This window comes from Tribolium madens, unplaced genomic scaffold (genome assembly GCF_015345945.1).
Source record: "Tribolium madens isolate multiple individuals breed KSU strain unplaced genomic scaffold, Tmad_KSU_1.1 Scaffold_11;HRSCAF=98;Tcas5.2_LG3b, whole genome shotgun sequence".
Lineage (NCBI taxonomy): Eukaryota > Metazoa > Arthropoda > Insecta > Coleoptera > Tenebrionidae > Tribolium > Tribolium madens.
In genome coordinates this window covers 2,556,275-2,576,805 of record NW_025400975.1, presented here as the reverse complement: position 1 = coordinate 2,576,805, position 20,531 = coordinate 2,556,275, and the positions used below count along the sequence as shown (strand labels likewise).

The window sequence follows — 20,531 nt, the reverse complement described above, 5'->3', positions numbered from 1 at the left end:
CCACGAGTAAATAAATAATGAGCCTAAAATTTTTTGAAGCAACCAACAATACATTTGAAAGATAACGTGAATATTAAAATATGTATTTGCTTTTATAAATTTTATAAATCAATGTTGAAATGCTGTCTGGTCATTATGTTTAATTTATTAAAAGAAAACATTTTAATATCCACGTTGTCGTTGAAATGTAATGTTGGTTGCTTGAAACAAATTCCAAACTCATTATTATTCGTGGGACTGTGTAAAATATTATTAGTCAGAATTTCAAACCAGGTAGCTGCACCTCCATTCACATTCAACTTATTTCAGTTAAAAGGTACCTCAAAACAAGAAGTAAAGTACCGATGATTAAAAAAATAAAACACGCAACTTTAACATTAATAAATTAATGCTAATTGACGCACGTTTTTGTAGATTGATACGTAATGTTTATTAACTATAACAATGTTATAGGCAGGTGTATAAAAAATCACAAGATTCAAAGCAAACAAATGTGAAATTTTTAATAAAAAAATTAATTATTTATAGAGCAGTTTGTGCGTTTACAAAAGTTTAAATTAGGTCAACAGACGCAAAGTACTTAGCCCAAATACAAGGTGACCTTCCAAGTTTCAAAAATTTGAAAATAATTACGAAAAAAAATATAATTTGCATAGAAAATGTACGTAATTTTTTTTTAAAGATTAAACTTGCATTACACAGAAACAATAACAAACAAATTAATTAGATGTAAGCATTACATTTAGAAGATTTTAAAAATAATTTGTAGAAGTTTCAATTATTCAGGCATAATTTTTAGTAACAACAATTATTATAAGAAAAAATTCGTCTAAAAATTTAAATTACTTGCTTACCGGTTAAAACAACTTGAACCACTTTTACAAGCTTAAAACTTAGCGGCAGACTGGAGCAAGGTGACCTCTTATACACGAACCAAAATTTACTCGATGCGCATGTCCCCTCGAGAAGACAATTTGCAGAACTACAATGAAAATGGGAACTCGACCCCAACGAACGTGATGCACTCACCGTACACACTTATGGTGAAATCTGGGGAAACTTATCCTGAGCTAAATTAGGTACCAAACTAACCGAAATATACTTCTGTTTTGACTCAAACAGATCAATAAAGCATGACAGATGCGCCTGAACCCATGGAGAAAAAATTATAGCAAATATTGGTCTATAATCTAGTTTATGGTACTGTGGTTCTGAGTCATTGCAAACCAACCAGGTGATTTCGCATAATGGTGCAACTTTATCGCTTTAAAGAGAAAATAAATTGTACGTGAATGTGGACACGTTGTGGATGCACCGAATTAAAATCGATTCGAGCTATTTTCATATTTGAAGCATATCACTTGCGATTTGTGCGAACGACCCACTGAAGTATTTTTAAATTTAAATGCATTTTATTTATATTTGGTGCTAAAATAAACTGTTATTGAGAAAAATATTTTCATTGTAAATTTATAACATTTTAAAAACAATGAAATTTCAATACCACATATTACTGAATTAGTAAACATACAGGGTGATTTTTTAAAAACCGCAGGCCTTTAATATATAGTATAAGTTGGCAATTTTAAAATTTTTCTAAGTGTCATAGTATATTTTGAACTATATTTAATTTTCTAATTTTAAATAGGGACCCATTTTTTTTACAATTTGGAAGATAAATGTTCTCTTAGTACAGACATGTGCAATATGTTCTACTTTTACTAAAAATTGTTGTTAAAAAAATTATCAAGGTTAAAAAATAAAAGGCAATCTCATTTTTGAAACACTTTGTATAATATTTTTTAATATTCTAACATTTCAATGTCAATAGACTTTACCAATTTGTAATGTAGGTAATTGTCTTTAAAAAAATCACCCCTAATCATAGATAACTTTGCACCTTACCTTTGACTGGGAGTGAAATTATTTTCATTTATCCTCATTTTAAAATATGATAAATAAAAGTGAATTATTGTAATAGATTATTTTCACATGTTTACTTTACACGTCAACGACACCTATCGTTTTAATCAAAGCCGTCTGTTTAATTCAGTTTCTATTGAAATTGAATCACTTTTAGATTACAAGAAACAGTTCGTAAGTGGAGTTTTTACAACCACTCAAAACAGTTTTATGCGTTTAGAAGAATTAATGAATCAAATTTCATTATTGGACTTTATTGTAATAATGAAAAAGTGTCATCACTCATAAAAACATAATTTTAACATTTGAGGTAAGTGAATTACTAATTTTTATATTTTTATATTTTTTGTAATGTTTTGCTGTCTAATTAAATAAGTAAGAAGTTTAGTTTGCCTTTATTACAAATATTAGTGTTATACTCTTTTTCATATTAATGTGCATCAAGTAGGTTGTAGAAGTCGAAATGAATCTTTAATTTAAAGCCCGATTTACACAAAAAGTGTCATTAATGTCTTTCAGAGCAAATTTAATCACATCAATAATGACAAAAATCTTTATGTTTGCTATCCTATGTTAATTACGTTGTTAATTTTAATTATTTTTTGCTACATGCGGTACACAATTATTTAAAAAAATATTTTTTAGGGAAGATTGAAGTTAGAATTGTTTGAATTTTCGCATGGTTGCCACCTTAAAATGATCCCTTTCAACGACTACTTCGATGCACATTATTTTGAAAACGAGTATATACTCAAGACTTAAAAATAAGGGTACACTCAAAACACGAGTATATATTTGGTTGCCTAACTAAAAGGATATTTTTTTAAATTGTTTGAATTTTAAATGGCACTATCTTTACTAATATTAATAAACAAAGCGCTTGATGTCTGTTTATTTCATGAAAAAAAAAAACAAAAAAACAGTTATTTTTCTCAGAATCACTAAAAGAAACCAAACAAATGTTTCATTTGTAAAAGTTCGAAATTCGAGTTAATTGCATTGCCAAACGAATTGCGATTGCAATAAAATGTTCGGAAAACCAGCCCTTTGTCTTAATACTTGCACATGTTTTATGAATTTGGAAATGAAATACATACCGTGTAATTTTTTTCTTGTTGATGAGCATTCCAGCTGTTGCACGATTTTAAAATTAAAGGACATTAGGGTTTTATTTTATGTAATCGGACAAAAATCGTCTTTTTTGACCACAACCAAAACTCTAAATGTGAAATTTGTATTTGTTGGATCTTAAAATCTGGAATTTAAACGAACACATTCTACAATTCAAAACTTGGTCCAAAAATACTTACTCTTTTTAAAAAACACTGTTTTACAACTGTTGGTTTGCTTTTTTTGAAAACTGAATAAATGTCATGACATTTTTGACAAATTAATGCATTGTAAATTACAGAGTGGACACTTTTTTATATTTATTATTTGTAAAAAATAATATTCCCGTATGTGTTTATTATTTTAACGTATTCATCTAACGCTGCGAGCAAGAAAGCAATTTTGTAACACCTACAAAGTCACGTCACCTGCAAATGAAAAGTGCTAAATAATGGCAGACCTTCAAAATTAACAGAAGGATTTTTTTTGGTGTGAAATATCTTTACTGAAATCAATTGTAGTCATTTTAAAGTTGTGTTTACAATGCGCTAAAATATGACTTATTGAAATTAATCAAATATTTTTTAATTGCAATTTTGTGATAACTGTCTTTACAAAATCCGATAGTGTGAGTCTGTATTTATTTTTTTAAATATTTTAACATAATGTATAAAAAAGAATTATATCTCGAAAACTATGAGTCCTAGGTCAAAACGGTTTATACAAGCGTATTCTTTGATTAATTTTACATATAGTACTAGTTTTTCATAACAATCAAAAATTTATTCTTAACATTTTAAAGTATTTTAACCTGTTGTTTCATCGTGTTCAGCGCGTAAGTTTACGTTTAGAAAACCATATTTCAAGCGTTTTTACGACTTAAGGTAAATTGACTATTTTTACGATTTTACTACTGCTCCACCTTCTATAACTCAAAAAATTTGTATTTTTTAAATCTTGATCCAATTACGTTTTATGCACTTTTTTGAGTCTTTAAGACCTCTAGAAATGCAAAAAACGTTATATGGATCAATTTTAAAGTTGAAACTTTTTTTGATTTTTGTCGAGATTTTGGTCGATTTTTGGTTATTGCCAATAACTCCAGACTTATTGGTGATAACATTTAGCAACTTGCTCCCCGTCTCATATTTTTGAAGATGCTGCAAATACGGTTAAAGGTACAAGAAAAATGTAAAAAAGAAAGTTGTAGAGAATAAAATTTTAAAAAAAGTCAGTGAGAGACACCTTTATTTTCAATAGTTTAGGTCCTAAAGACGTTCAAAGACACTTAAGTGACGAACACGTCCATTTTTACCGGTGGTCAAAAGACAAAAAATTAATTTAAATCTAAACGGTTGAAGGTACAGATATGGTCTCGTGAACTTTTTTGTAGGAAATTTAATTCTCTACAACTTTGTTTCCTACACTTTTTTTATCTTTAATTGTATTCGCAGCGTTCGAAAACAGTATTAAAAATAAATTACGAAGAAACCCGCGAGACCATATTTCTATCTTCAGCAGTTTAGGTTTAATAAAGTGTTCCTCTGGTACTGAATCACCAGTAAAAATGAAACGAATCCGTCGCTTGAGCTTCTTTGAACGTCTTTCAGGCCTAAACCTTCAAAGATAGTGGTATGGTCTCGCGGACTTTTTACTAGAAAATTTTATTCTCTACAACTTTCTTTCTTACATTTTTTTTGTATCTTTAACTGTATTCGCTGCATTTAGAAAAACATGAAACGGAGCACAGATTTTAAATTTTATATATTTTTCTCATATTTCTCGTGAAAAATTTAGCCGTTCGTTTTTCACAGCTTATTAAGAATGAAAAGCTTAACATTCTTGCATTTATTTCCAAGCAATTAGTACACTGGTTGGATTTTAATTAATTTAAAACGATTTGAAACTGAGAAACGCTCTAAACGCCCTCATTTTTACTCCGCCGCCGCCGTACTACTTTTTTTGGGTCCAAAAAATCGAGCAATTTTGTATCTTGTTTTGTTTCATGCTACATACCTCCATAAACATCTTTCAGATTCGATTTAAACCTATCTTATCCGATATTTTTTGACCGATTCTCAGTCACAAATCGATTTATGTTTTCACACACCTATGAAAACCCAAACCCATAAAACATGATATGTGCCTAAGTACCAATACAAGTATAATAAATCACATCCTCTTTCCTGCTGAGCAAACACCGTAAGTCAAGTAATAGTAATCGTTGTTACTCTCACATTGCCTATCTTGAAATACAAGTTCTACGTTTTCATTACCACTTTGCATAATTCTAAAATCAGAGTCTTGATTTATAATCTGCTGATTTTTACCGTCGGCACAAACAAAATATAGCACAGCAAACTAAAATTTATGAGGAAATATTTCAAATCAAACTTTGACCCGTGTGGTTGTCACCGGCAGAACGTGTAAATAGTTAATAACAGCGCCTTTGTCTCCGAGAGCAGACCTTCGGATCGGTTAGGTCGATAGAAAAAGGTCTTTGTGTTTCCCGAAGACATCTGACATAAATTCAGCGGTTTGCTGTGCGTTGGAAGCGAGCACAAGAATGTAACGCAACACCAGGATCCCACACAAACAGGTTAATAAATTATTCACAGTTATGCACGGTCACAGGATTCGAAATTAGAAGGAAATCTCAACATATGATGAATATTATCACACTTTACAACAATTTAGACACGCTCGTAAAGTTGAAGTGACAGAAAGAAGAAAAGAAATTAAAGGTTTTACCGCAGGAGTCGCCGACAAGAATTTTGAAAAAACTGATGCTTTTTGGATTTCCTGCAGTGGGACAAGAAACGCAATTTTCAGGTTTAAGCGTTCTCTTAACTGTTTTTTGTTGTAACGTACGTTGCGGAGGTTTAAGTATACGATAAGTAAAAATAAGGAAAAATAAAAGAAACCGAAATGAACAAAAAATGAAGTGTACATGAGTCTCGCCACCCATTTTGACGAGCAAGATCGTTATAGTCACATTATCCAGCCTCTAGTTTGCTGTATATGGTTTTAAAAGCGTGTTGTGAACAAAATAGCGACTTCAAGCGTTTTTAAATTTTTGCACCTTTAATTTTACACAGGCTGTTCCGACTAAAACCCACATTAGAAGTATTGGGAGTTCTAAAAATGATCTTTATCTAAAATTTTATTTATAGTCATAATCGGTTAGATTCTGCACAATGAAAATATTTTCAAAATGGCGCTTCCTGTTACACCGGAAGTGGATATCAACTTTTATTAATTTTAAATAGCAATATTTTATTGCGTTTTTGGATTTTTTTATTAGCCTTCCTTATACCAAAGTTTAACCGTTTTCGAAATATTTATACCTTCTTAAAAATTTTTGGATTTGAATCTTCCTATTCAAAAATCGATAACTCTACCATTTTTTATTAAGTTGAAACCGTATTTGGGTATACGAGACAGAAAGGTTAGATCTTTCCTTTGGTGTATTCATAATTCGAAAAATAATTAACAAACCGCCAAAATGTACAGAAATGTAAAGGTTAGTTAAGGGTAACCCCTTAACTCAACACCCCATTTTTTTCTTCACTAAATAGAGGAGAATTTAGTTCTGGTTCGATCTGTATTAACATTCCCTATACCTATGTTTAATAGTTTTCAAGTTAAATAAGAAAAAAATAGATTATCAAAGTGAAGAAAGTCAAAATAATTTGGGAATCATTAAATTTTGTTGATACAGATCGATGCAGATTTAAATTCTCTTTCATTTAGTAAAGAAAAATTAGAGCCTTTCATTTAAAAAAATTCAGTTAAGGGTATTTGAAGTTTCCCAAACGTAACCTTAAATTTTAAAGATTTGTTAATTATTTTTCCAATTATAAATACACGAAAGAAAAGATCTAATCTTTCTTTTTTGTATGCCCAAATATGATTTCAAAATAATAAAAAACGGTAGATTTTTGGAGAGGAAGATGCAAATTAAAAAAAAAATCAAAATACTTGAAAAACGGTTAAATTTATGTGTAGGGGAGTTTGATAAAATCTCTCTGAAAATAACTTGAGTAATCCAAAAACGCAATAAACAACATAACTTTCTATTGAAAATAACAAAGTTAATACACATTTCCGGATTGAAAATATTTTCATTAAACAAGATCTAAACCGTCAAAATTTTAGATAAATATCACTGTTAGAATACTCAATACTTCTACTGTAGGGTTTAGTCAGAACAGCCTGTATAATTATTACATTAATATGTTAAAAAAACACTAGGATATATTTTATGTACCTAATTTACCTAAATATGAAAGAAAAGAAGGAAAGCAATATAAGCAACATTTATTTGAGTTTTAAATTTAACAAACTGTAATTATTCTTTACCAATAAACATATTTTGTTAGAAGAAAAGTGGCTAAAAATGTTGCTTCAAACGAGACTACTTTTGCGAAGCTTGAACAAAACTAGAGCATATGAGACGGAGATTCGTAAAATCTGAAATAAAAATTAAAATAAAAAAATCACAAGTCAAGATGCACTCACTACAACAAGAAGTTTGTAATCTACACAAATCCCAGCCAAAACAATGTTGTCATTCTTAGTACAATTTATTATAAGTATCAAAAGAATTTTAATGTTTTTAAGATTCCAATAGTACCAAGGAGCTCCAATCAAAGAAAAAAATAGATTGTTTGACTAAAATAAAATAAAATTAGTAAAATTAATTAAAATATTTTATTACAAACCACATCTATCAGTTGTTGACCAGTCCAACAAAATAATATAGTCATGTATATAGCGGTTATGACAGTCATAAATATTCGTATTTTTAAAATATTGGTCATGGTGTCCGCAAACTACAGCTTATTTTTTATCAATTTTTCAAGTTTTTCAAACTTACATTTATGATGAACCCCAAACAACTAATGAGAAAAAGAACCCCAAGTAGCAGAAAAAACGGCATACCTGTCAATGTAAGATTTACAATCATTTTCAACAACCTATAAATAATTTATTAATAGTCTGCATTAAAATGAGGAGTTGCAAACTTTTTTAAAGCATTGTGCTGTACAATGCAAAGACGTAGTGATTTCCCAATTCTTTCTTGATACCGAATGTCTTGTAAATATTTCCAACTTTTCCGACGATCAATCTCATATATTTGTACGAAATATTCTTCAATTAGAAAAAATTGTAACTGTACTTCTAAAATTCCATAAACAAAAAGAAAGCACATTTTTGAGAAATGATAACATAAAAATGTCATTCCTACGAAATAACAATAGTAAGGAATAAACGACCAATCGCCAAAATATTCCTCGAAAACTGCAATACAAATGAAAAACTCTCTCTGACTTCCGAAACATGGATAGTTGACAATTAAAGAACTTATTAAAAGCAGCAGAGCGATTAATACACAGATATTTATGATCTGGCATTTTCTCGCAAACTTTGCTTCAACCTCCTTCCTTATTATATCAAGAGGCCAACAAATTTGGTCTAAAAACACTGACATTTCAAAAATTTCCTTTTCGAGAGCCGCAGAAAAAACTGTTGTAACAATAGTCTCAAAAAAGACGGTCATTACACCAAAAACAACACCTTTTTCACTTACAAATAGGATAAATATTATTGCTGGGCAATATCTAATTATCAGATTTATGCTACAATTTTTGTACATGTAGTATATTTGTAAACAATGAGCCAGGGAGTAAATTATAATCAGCAAAACATTACAAAATTTTGTTATTTTGTACTTATAGCCATTATTAATAAATATCTTTCTCCACATGACGAAAGGGTCTGCAATTTAATAAATTAATAATATAGTTAAAATTTAGCTCCAGTTATTACCATCGAATTTAGACAGCATGTTGCGTTTGAATATTCTTCACTGTAATTCCAAATCTTGACAAATATCGGAAAATCATTACATAAAGTCAAAATAAAATATTTAGCTGATCTCATTAATGCATTATTAAAGTCAAATTCATGGTCCAGAAACAAAAACGTGTTACCTAATTCTAAATGATTAATTTATTTAAAAACAACAATAGTTATTTTTTTTACAAAATGAAAAACAAATTAAAAGTTTTCTTAGATTCAATTTAGCTCTAAATATTACCATTAAATTCCATTACAATAAATTCGAAGATTTTGTAAAACATTAAATCCACTATATCCTTCATTAAATATTAAATTAAATAAGCGACTCTTAATAAGTCATTAATTACAGATTGTAATGTAATGTAATATCATTTTGATTGGGTATATGAATTTTTTATAATATTTTCAACTAAAATTCTGGTCGAAACAATTTTGTGTCGAGGTCGGGAGTCCAATAAAATAGAATATTTTAAAAATTGTTATTTAAGCATTTATTTTGTTAAAATACGTTGATTTAGGTTGTTTTTAGGCTTCAAATTGAGCCAAATCAATTGGAAATATCTAAAATTCCTTCATTTCAGCCTAAAATTAGAATTGAAAATCATTTTTATAAAATACATTAATTTAGAATGAATTCTGTATTAAAGTCGAACAAGATTTGGTTGAAAACAGTTCAAATTGCTTTATTTTAGAAGACCTCTTGAAGCAAAAATCAGAAAAAAAGACACGAAACTTGGAGATTTATTTACAATGATTAACAAAATATAAATAAATGATCTTTCTATTTCGTTTTGTTTTATATCTTTCTGTTTTTTTGATATTTCAGCATTACCTTTTCAAGATCTTTTTTATCTATATACTTTCTTCAATTTGTCTTTTTGTCATTTTTTTAATTTTTATTAGTCTTTCACAAACTGCTCATCTTCTAGTTTTTATGTCATTTGTCTTTACTCTTAAATGATTCCAATATGAGATTTTTAATTACTTTATTTCTTGATTTTTTTACGAATACACTTCTTACTTTTTTATTTTCCCCCAAAATATCTTCTTATACCTTCTTGTACTTCTGTCTTCCTGAATTTATAATTCCCAAATTTTGATCCTTAACAGTTCGTAACTTTTTTATTATATTTCTTATCTTAGAATCCTAAAAAAAATATTTTTTTCATTTTCTTATCGTTCAAAATAACAATTTTTAGTCGTTCAAATTTCAAGCTCTAAATCTGTCCAATATTTTATTATTAAATTGAGCCAAATCGATATGAAACAGCACAAATTGCTTCATTTTCGCCTCAAATTATATTTTAAGCAATTATTTTTCTAAAATACATTTATTTAAAATGACGTTTGTGTTAAAATCGAGAAAAATTGAATTGAAAGTAGCTCAAATTGCGAAAAACATACTTAAGCATTTATTTTGTTAAAATATATACTTTGATTTAGGATACCTCTAAATCTGTCCAATATTTTATAATTTTTGTTTATCTTCCAACATAATAATTTTGTAAGATACTTTTCGATCTACATACATATTTCTCTCTTTTTATTATTTTTGTTTAATTTCAAAGTGTTGAATTCATGCAGTCTTTATTTTTTTAAATCTTTATACCGCAAAAATCTTTAAACTTTCTCATAATATTTCTGGTCTTTTGGATTTATAATTCAACGTTTTTATTGTATCATATTGCAAAGTAGGTAATCTTTCAATTTTCACATTGCATAAATAAAATCTTGAAATAATTTCCCTATGTCTTTAATTGTCTTATTTTTTGTTTTTGTAAAAGTGTTGAATTGAGTGTTGAATTTATGCAGTCTTTATTTTTTTGAACCTCTATACCGCAAAAAATCTTTAAATTTGTCCCAAGTATTTCTGTTCTTTTGGATTTCTGATTCAACGTTTTTATTGTATCGTATTGCAAAGTAATCTTTCAATTTTCACATTGCATTTACAACATCTTGAAATAATTTCTTTATATCTTTAATTGTCTTATGTTTTATTTTTGTAAAAGTGTTGAATTGAGTGTTGAATTCATGCATTGAATCTTTATACCGCAAAAAATCTTTTAACTTTCTCCTCAGTATTTCTGGTCTTTTGGATTTATAATTCAACGTTTTTATTGTATCATACTGCAACGTACGTTTTTTTTTTCACATTGCATTTACAAAATTTTTCTATATCTTTAATTGCCTTATTTTTTGTTTTTGTAATAAAATAAGCTAGAAACTGCTACTGATATAATTATTTTAAAAAGTTAACGAGACAAATTTGTTTAAAATTTCTTATTTACTAGAAGTAAGTATGGTTTTTGCCTTGAAAAACTTAATTTATCATTTAACATATTAAAAACCGTAAAACCATTCATTTTCTGTTAAGTTGAGATTAAATTTAAATCACCCTGTATAATTACTAAGTTGCTAATCAAATATAATAATTACCGGAAAAATGAATGCAAAGTACTGCAATTATTGTATTACGTCCATACATTACAACTAATTGAAATGTTAATAAAACAATGAAAAGAGAAAAAGTTCTTGCAGTGCGTGGAATGAAACAATTAATCTCAGTTTCCTGCAATTTTCAAAATTTGATTTGTAAAGTCATACATTATCCACAGCAATTAAAGCTGAAAGCTTTTTAGCATTTTATGTTCAACACTTGGCAATTAGAAATGTGTGATGTGGAGCACAGTCATAAACATGAACACCAAACAAGAATGGAATCTCATAAGACTCATAAGCTTTATTACTCGTTACAATTTTAATTTAAAATAAAAAAAAATGCGTTCGTGGCTTATTCCATCATCGAAGTCTCGCTGAAATACCACTCATAAGTCATCGCACACGTAGATGAAATCGCACTGTAGCTTTGAGACAGTTCCTCTCTCTTTTATGGCTTTATTCTGCTGTTCATCCTTCTCGGCCCCCATGATAGCAGGGCCACCTCTAAGGAAACAACCTGTTGGTGACGTCAGCGTGTAACTCTGCTACTAAGGCCGAGTCGAAGAGTTCTCCTCGAGTTTAGAGTAGAGTACGAAGACGTGCGCGCTTATCTTCACATAAACAAGACATCTCGTCAATTGGTGGTGATGTGTTGTGGGCAATCGTGGCGGAAAATCTCAGATAAGAGATGTGATCGGTCTATTTAAAGAATAGTCAGTCCGAAAAGAACAAGAGTGCCGCTGTCAATCATGGTTTAAAAAATTCACCAGTGTGAATCGTTACGCAGAAACGGGATTAAAGACAGGATTTTGGCGAGTTGATGGGAAAATCAACCGGTGACCGGGGTGAAAATGAGTCGACAGGTATATTTTTATTTTAAGAAAGACTATTTTTATTTTGATTACAAGTGACTTAAAGGTACTTTTAATGAAAAAAATACAAAAACTGGTATCAAAAAGTTGTTGGATGTTTTTTCAAAACTCGTTTATAAATAAATTAAATTAAGGATAGTGATTACCAAAGTTTGAAGCAGCAATATTTAAAAGATCTCTCTCCTACAATACAATAATGTTATACAATTCTTGTCATTTGTTTAAAGAAAAACTATAAAAATACAATACAATAGATTTTTCGAACTTTTGCTTTTTGTTATTTTCTTACTGTTTTATTTTCTGTATTTTCTTCTTAAGTAGTTTTTCTTAATTTTAGTTAAGCTTTAATACAATTTTTCATTTTACTTTTTTGCTTATTTTTTAATTTTTAATTTATATTTCTGTTTTATTATTAAAATTAATGTTAAATATTTCCCGGGTTCCTGCAAAGCCAGTAGCAGTAAAAGGGAAGACCAATAAAAAGCTAACTTTATTTTTGACTTGAATAAATTGAATTGAAATTAATATGTTAGAAAAGTTAACAGAATAGAATAAATTGAAATTGTATGGCATAATTTTAAGCACGAAAACGGAAATACGAGTAGAAATAGAAAAAATAAATAGCAAAATTACACTTGAGTGCAAAAAAACGCAAATTGATTTTTTGTATAATGTAATTTGGTCTGTTACTAAATGCCAGTATTTTGACGTTGTCTTTCTCACAATTCACAATTTCATAATTGATCCGAAAAAAAGTTTCACTTGCATCGTGGTTTCTTTGTAGCAGTTTGTTTCTTCAGTGAAAAGCTTGAAATTTCAAAAATTTTGGAATTGACACCAACAATACTTTTAAAATCGATATTTTCTCTGTTTGTAAAGTTTGTTCAAATTTGAACGAGTCTTCAAACGAAAAAAATGAAACTGAATTTTTAAGAAAAGCAAAAAACCAATTGGTTTCTTTACAATATGCCAAAAATAAATCAAAAAATTCTTGTGTACAGTTTTTTCAATATAAAAAACATAAAATCACCAAAAATGGAGGTTTTTTCAAATTCATTTTTAAACGACACACACAAAAAAATTCTAATTAATATAATTATATTGTTACTAAGGCCATCAAAAATTTATGATATTATTTTTTTATTCGGTATGGTTCAACCTTAAATAACATATTTTTTTCTATTCCCTCATCTAAAACAGGGATTATCGTATATGTTTCCATGACGCGAAGTGTTCTTTTTTATATACAGGGTGTATCAAAACTTGTACCCCAGAGACAAATTTAAAGTAAGATAAGATACCAGGAACATGTAACAATTGTTCAAAAAATTCTTTTGTCAAAAAATTTTGACATTTATTTTTTGACATTTGACATTTTTTATGGCTATTCAAAAAAATTGACATTCATTTTTTGATATTTGACATTTTTTTATGTCTATTCAATGATACTGATGATCTTGTAAATACAATATGTTTTTTTTTATAATTATTTAGTAAAGATACAAAAATTTTGTCAATAAAACCCATAAATAACATTAAACAGACTTTGGATACAGCTTCCTTGTTTCCTCTTCTAATAGCCTGTAGTAAAAAAACTCGGAAAATTATTTTTCCAACAGAAATAAATAGTCAAAGTGCAAAATTTTAACTCTAATAACTTCGAAATTTCTATGAATAGAATTTTTTAAACATTTTTTCTATGTTCCTGGTATCTTGCCTTACATAGAAACCAATTGGTTTTTTGCTTTTTTTAAAAATGTAGTTTAATTTTTTTCGTTTGAAGACTCGTTAACTCGTTCAAATTTGAACAAATTTCACAACCAGAGAAAATATCGTTTTTAAAAATATTGTTGGTGTCAATTCCAAAATTTTTGAAATTTTAAGCTTTTCACTGAAGAAAACAACTGCTATAAAGAAACCACGATGCAAGTGAACTTTTTTTCGGAACAATACACACAAATACCGTGGAGCACTTGCACGAATGAGTAAGAATATAAATGCTACACGGATGTAATGCGACATGCGATAGATGGACGAAAAATTTTAGGCAATGAAATAAAAGTTTCACTTTAAAAATACTTTAATGTTAATTAGGCAGTGTCTTTGCTTGCGGCAAAAAATTTTTACGTTTTGCCGCTAAGTTCATTTTGTTTTTATTTCGCTAACTATACTTTTGTATAAGAATAGTTTTTTTAAAAAAATACACATAATAGTTTTTGAAAAACAAACCCTCTATATTTCAAAATTTAGGTATAGTTTCTGGTAGTTTATACTAGTATAAACATTCACAGAATGTAAGTTAACTAATTTTGGTTCTTCTGATCGCTGCTATCATCTCTTAAAATTTCCACCTATTAAACTTAGGTACTCTACGTGTTTTCTGGTATAAAAGTGAGTAGTTTATCGGAAAAAAAAATTTTTGTTGTTAAAAAAAATCCAGTCGTTAATAGAGCTTATTCCATATCTGGTGGCGAACTGACAGTGACAGAAAAGACACTTGGAGTGCGCCCACTTGGTTAAGATAAAAAAATACATGAGCGTACTTTTTTTCTCTAAAAATTTTGAAATTTTGATTGTTATGAATATCATTTTTGAAATTTCTTTTCATGCGTTAACAATTTAATAATTTGTTCATCATTATTTATCTTATGTACGACTATCTACTTATTATATTTTTTTAAAGGATAACAGTGGTTTTGAAATATTATTTCAGACGACGCCAATGAACAATATTTTTTTTAATAGTAAACATATATTTAGTGTCAAAATTCAGTCATTTTTGACAACGTCAGTTCGCCACGAGATTTGGAACACCTAAAAGTAAATAATTGTAGAAAGACATTTTAATAATTTTTTAAATGTTCCATTTAAATTTTTTAAGTTTTCACAAACGCCTTTATTTTTTTATCTTTGCAAATACAACACACTAAAAAATGTTACAACCTTGTAGCTTGTACCTTCTTCTTTGCGGTAGGTAGTAAAAAAAATATATCTCGATGTTTTAGTGTTAGTGTAATAAAATTTTAAAAAGTGCATGTTTTCGTCAAAAAAACCGTCTTATTTTTAAAACTAAGCAAAATCGACCAATAAAAGTTTAGCTTAAAAACATAGTCATAAAAATCTACATCCAAAAACGCTAAAAAACATATGGTGTTTCAATTAAAAAAACACAAGTTTGTATTGTAACTTATTTTTGAGACGCGTTGTATAGTTGAAAATAATTTTAGGCAATAGACTAGATTAGTGTCTATCAATGTCCTATACATATTTTTTTTAATTTTACCATTTAAAGGTCACTAATGGATTTTTTCAACTCGCTGAGACACTGTATATGCAAAATTATTTTTCCGGCACCCACGTTTTTTTATAAACTAATAATTTTGTTCTGCAAATTTTTATTATAACGGGTATTTTTATGACTAAACGGTATGATTTATTTCTCCCGTTTTAAATTTTTTTGAGAGAAAAATAGCAACTGTTTAAATTAATTAATCCTTAATTGGTATTATTTACGTTTGTAAAATTGCGGCAGGCGTGTAGCATTTAGGAAACCCAACAGACGATTAAATTACAACAAACAAAAGCGACTAATTGCCAAAGTTGTGTTTCATAAAAAAAAAATCACCGAAGCGTTGATTTGTGGTTAGAGACTCAATCGTAATAATTTCAAATACCCGCATCGGTATTATAAATGGGTGAAAACTCGCTACACGTACAATGGAAGACTATTATCATTTCGGTTAGGTGGTTTGCGGTGAAGGAGGAGCTTAACGTCGTTGTCCTTGGACTGCCAACGAGAAAGAAATGTCTTCATCAACGATCTTGACCAAACCAGAAACTAACACCACAGCCAATTTGCGATATCACGTAAACCTTTGTATCTCATATTTTCATTCGATTATAATTAAATTTTATGTATTTTCACTTGTCGAACAGCATTCCAGAGAGCTCGCGATGATACCTTGTAAACGGCGAGTCTTATTATAATCCTGGATGAATACAATACACCGAGAAAAGGATACTATCAGCAGTGTATTCAACTTGCGACAATAGATCGTGATTGTGCACTATCTTTATTGAAAACAGAAGATATCTATTGTCTACTTAGATAAATATTACCCGGTTCCCAGCGCCTTCTGCTACCAACCATCATTATATGCTTTTTACCGTCTCTTTTTGCATTCTCTTCACCGACGCTTTCAGAACTCTTGCGATTTTCTATTGTATCAGATTTATGCTTATTCAAAAGGTGACGCTTGCGGGGCACTTTTAAAGCTATATCACAACGGTACCGTAAATTCATTACAACTTATTTAAAAAAGTGTAGTTTAACAAGTAAAGAAAAGTTATCCATTATCTGTGAGTGACATTTTTTTAATAAAAAAATTGAAAGATGCCAATTTAGTTGCTGATTTCTTAATTTGACATTGTTATGTAAATTTATGATAAAATAAAAAGCAACTGGAACGATGAAAATTCCATAATGAACGGTCGTAAATTATTTAAAAGTAGTAATGTGTGTGCCAAAAAATTGTAAACTTAGGTTTGGAATGCGTTGTTGGCACATATTCATTGCATTTTCATCAAAAAATACGCAAAATTCGAACTATTTTATCAAAAAAGAATAGAAAATTTTGAGATAAATGACAAATAAGGCAAAAAATAAGTCAAAAATGCGTTATTTTTACTGATTTTGAGTGTTTTCCACCAAGAAATTTAGAAGATCCAAAACAAGGCAAATAATTTGAGATTAAGTGTAACCTATTTTGATTTTTTTAGTAAAATAAGGTAGAAAATGACAAAATTATGCGTATTTTCCATAATTTAAAGTGAAATGTGTAAAGTATAATTATTGTATTTTTTCATGTGCCGTTGGTGTTCTTAAGAATTGTGTGTGGCGGCTTGCCACCGCGGGCAGTAGTGAGACTCTCTATTGACGCATCGTATCTAAAAGGCACTTTTCTGCACAGTATCCTACCTGAAACAGACAAATGTTGAGTCGTAAAGTGTTGTTTACGACTCAAGAGTCTCATATAAAAGATTTTTAAGAAAGAAAAAAAAGTTTTGTGGCATATTAATTTTTTCACCAATAAGTTAAAAGAAATCACCAACTGACCATTATTATATCGAATAAAATAAAAAAAAGTAAATCAAAATTAAAAAAAAACATAGAAGACTTTTCATATTAAGAAAAAAATACAAAATGTGAACATAATGTAATGAATCTTAGTCCGGTCAAAATAGACATTTCAAATAACAAAAATTCCGACAGAGCTAAATTTTGGTGGAGACCTTGGGTACACCATTAGAAATAAAGTGTCAAAAGTGTCAAAAAGATTCCTTTTGAAAACGGTAATTTTTTTCTCAAAAAAGTAGTCCAGACAAAAAAGATAGACCTTAAAATTATCTACAAAAAAGGTCCTTATACTTTTTTTTCTAAGAATCACCATTGCTGAGATATCGCGATTTTAAAAGTTGAAGGAGTCACTTTCTATATGATATGCACATACATAGTGCGCCAGAACTCGCGCCCCCAAAAAATGCTATGTAGGGTAAGGTACCAGGAACATGGAAAAAATTTAAAAAAAATTCTATTTATAAAAATTTCGAAGTTATGAGAGTTTAAATTTTAAACTTTTAATAAAGGCATATTTCTTTCTGTTGGAAAAACAATTTTCCAAGTTTTTTTGCTACAGGCTATTAGAAGAGGAATCAAGGAAGCTGTATCCTAAATTGTAACTCTGTTCAATGTTATTTGTGGCTTTCATTGACAAAATTTTTGTACATTTAGTAAATAATTATAAAAAAACATATACAAGATCATCAGTATCATTAAATATACATAAAAAATATCAAATGTCAAAAAATAAATGTCAAAATTTTTTGACAGATAGAATTTTTTCAACATTTTTTTAGTACTCTGGAGACTARCCAATTACTCCCTTTCAAGGAAATACGTGATTTTTTGGACACCTGTATGTATTACCAAATAAATTCTTTTTAATTCTATTGGAATCGAGATATTTATAAGTTTAATGAAGTAGAAGAAAAATTTCAAGTAAGATAAGTACCAGAAACATTTAAAATCGCGATATCTCAGCAATGGTGATTCTTAGAAAAAAAAGTATAAGGACCTTTTTTGTAGATAATTTTAAGGTCTATATTTTTTGTCTGGACTAGTTTTTTGATAAAACTTACCGTTTTCAAAAGAAATCTAAAAAACATCAAATTTTGACCTTTGACCCCGAAGAACTTTTTTAGCACACATGGGATCGATGGGGACTTTTGACACTTTATTTCTAATGGTGTACCCAAGGTCTCCACCAAAATTTAGCTCTGTCGGAATTTTTTTTATTTGACCACTATTTTTATGACTAATTTGACCGGACTATCTTTCCAATGGTAGAGTTTTTCACCGAGAAACTAACAAAGTTGTTATAAATGTTACCAAAACATAGCAAAAATTAGACCAAAAATATGTCAAAACTAAGTAAAAAATTGTAAACTTAGGTTTGGAATGCGTTGTTGGCACATATTCATTGCATTTTCATCAAAAAATACGCAAAATTCGAATTATTTTATCAAAAAAGAATAGAAAATTTTGAGATAAATGACAAATAAGGCAAAAAATAGGTCGAAAATGCGTTATTTTTATGCGTGATTTTGATAAATTTAGAGTGTTTTCCACCAAGAAATTTAGAAGATCCAAAACAAGGCAAATAATTTGAGATTAAGTGTAACCTATTTTGATTTTTTTAGCAAAATAAGGTAGAAAATGACAAAATTATGCGTATTTTCCATAATTTAAAGTGAAATGTGTAAAGTATAATTATTGTATTTTTTCATGTGCCGTTGGTGTTCTTAACATTGTGTCCAACTTGAAACAGACAAATGGTGAGTCGTAAAGTGTTGTTAACGACTCAAGAGCCCCATATAAAAAAAATCAGAAAGAAAAAAAAGTTTTGTGGTATATGTATTAATTTTTTCATCAATAAGATAAAAGAAATCAACTGACCATTATTATATCGAGTAAGATATAAAAAAACTAAATCAAAACTTAAAAAAACATGGAAGACTGGGTGATGGGTATAATTTTGAAAAAATGACAAAAAATAAAAACAATAATTAATCCACTTTCCATACTAAGAGAAAAATACAAAATGTGAACATAATGTAATGAATCTTTCTAATGGTAGAATTTTTCACCGAGAAACTAACAAAGTTAGATCAATTTTACCAAAATAAGGTAAAAATTAGACCAAAAATGTGTTTTTTTCGTCAATTTGGACGAATTTAGAGCGTCTTTACTGATAAATTCACTAAATTCAAAAGATTTTGGAAAAAATGTGTCAAAACAAAAGAAAAAATTGTTAAATTAGGTTTGGAATGCGTTGTTGGCGCATATTTAGTGCGTTTTTATCAAGAAATACGCAAAATTCGAACTATTTTATAAAAAGAGATTACGACTAAATTGCATTATTTTCCTGTCTGTACAAATAAAGCAAAAAATAGGTCAAAAACTAGAACATGGAAAAATTAAATTTTCATAATTTAAAGTGAAAGTGTACCATGTGTTTTTAACAAATTGCGTGTGGTGACTTGCCGCCGCGAGCGGTGGCGAGACCCTCTATTGACGCAAAAAAAGATTGTGGTACATTAATTTTTTCACCAATAAGAGAAAAAAAAACACCAACTAACCATTATTATATCGAGTAAATTAAAAAAAAATGAAATAATAGTGCCACAGTACCAATTTTTAGAATGAAGTTGTACTACTTCTACTCGTATCTGAAGAATAAACAACATTATTATTAAAACTAAAATAGAAAAAAATATATATCAGAAAAGAATATTTTTGCTTACAGTTTGAGTTTTTAAAATTTATAAAAGTTTTGGGAACCGTTATAATACCACAAGAATGAAAGCCTTTTATAAATTTAAAAACTTAAACTGTAAGTAGAAATGTTGTTCTCTGATAGAAATTTTTTTTTACCTTCTAGAACATTTTTTTAAATAAAGTTTATTTTTAAAAAAATATTTACTAATATTTATTTTTCAATTTTTAGTGTTTATTTATTGTTCTGTGAAACACTTTAAATTTCAAACAAAAAGAATTTTGTATTTATTGAATAGAATTGAATCTGTCTCAAATAGTGATCTTAAAATTATCTTCATTTCTGTAGGAAATAAGGGATTGGTTTTGCCTTTAAAAACCTTCGTAACTCGTAGAGTTTTTTCTGCTCTATCGAATAAAGTTGGTTCCATCTTGTATTAGAAAAAAGAATTTTTTTATTCATCAAAAATTCCTCAAATATTGTCATG

General features: G+C 28.5%; 3 protein-coding genes across 7 annotated transcripts in view; 1 reads left to right on the top strand and 2 right to left on the bottom strand.

Annotated features, from left to right (window-relative positions):
* The window catches only part of LOC123007917 (L-lactate dehydrogenase), a 14,730-nt gene extending 11,437 nt beyond the window's left edge, over positions 1 to 3,293 (bottom strand). For 3 of the 5 annotated variants that reach the window (XM_044403430.1, XM_044403448.1, XM_044403439.1), the window contains exons 1-2: positions 3,234 to 3,293; positions 3,021 to 3,178 (exon numbers count right to left, since the gene is read on the bottom strand). In XM_044403430.1, coding sequence (XP_044259365.1) covers positions 3,021 to 3,084 — 64 coding nt within the window. In that variant the 5' untranslated portion in view covers positions 3,085 to 3,178; positions 3,234 to 3,293. Of the gene's footprint in view, positions 1 to 854; positions 992 to 1,029; positions 1,125 to 3,020; positions 3,179 to 3,233 lie in introns of those variants that run through there. The other 2 variants (XM_044403457.1, XM_044403463.1) reach the window with 2 other exon arrangements.
* A 4,147-nt stretch (positions 3,294 to 7,440) lies between these two features.
* On the bottom strand, positions 7,441 to 13,721 carry LOC123015997. Its single transcript, XM_044416151.1, has 5 exons — positions 13,703 to 13,721; positions 7,913 to 8,025; positions 7,758 to 7,868; positions 7,555 to 7,707; positions 7,441 to 7,506 (listed from the first exon to the last, which is right to left on the bottom strand). Exons 2-5 carry the CDS (start codon positions 8,000 to 8,002, stop codon positions 7,441 to 7,443), a joined length of 420 nt encoding a protein of 139 aa, XP_044272086.1. The 5' UTR covers positions 8,003 to 8,025; positions 13,703 to 13,721.
* Positions 11,910 to 20,531, top strand: part of LOC123015991 — a 13,926-nt gene continuing 5,304 nt past the window's right edge. Inside the window, exon 1 of the mRNA XM_044416137.1 lies at positions 11,910 to 12,200. Within this exon, the coding sequence (XP_044272072.1) occupies positions 12,189 to 12,200 (12 nt within the window). The 5' untranslated portion in view covers positions 11,910 to 12,188. The remainder of the gene's footprint in view (positions 12,201 to 20,531) is intronic.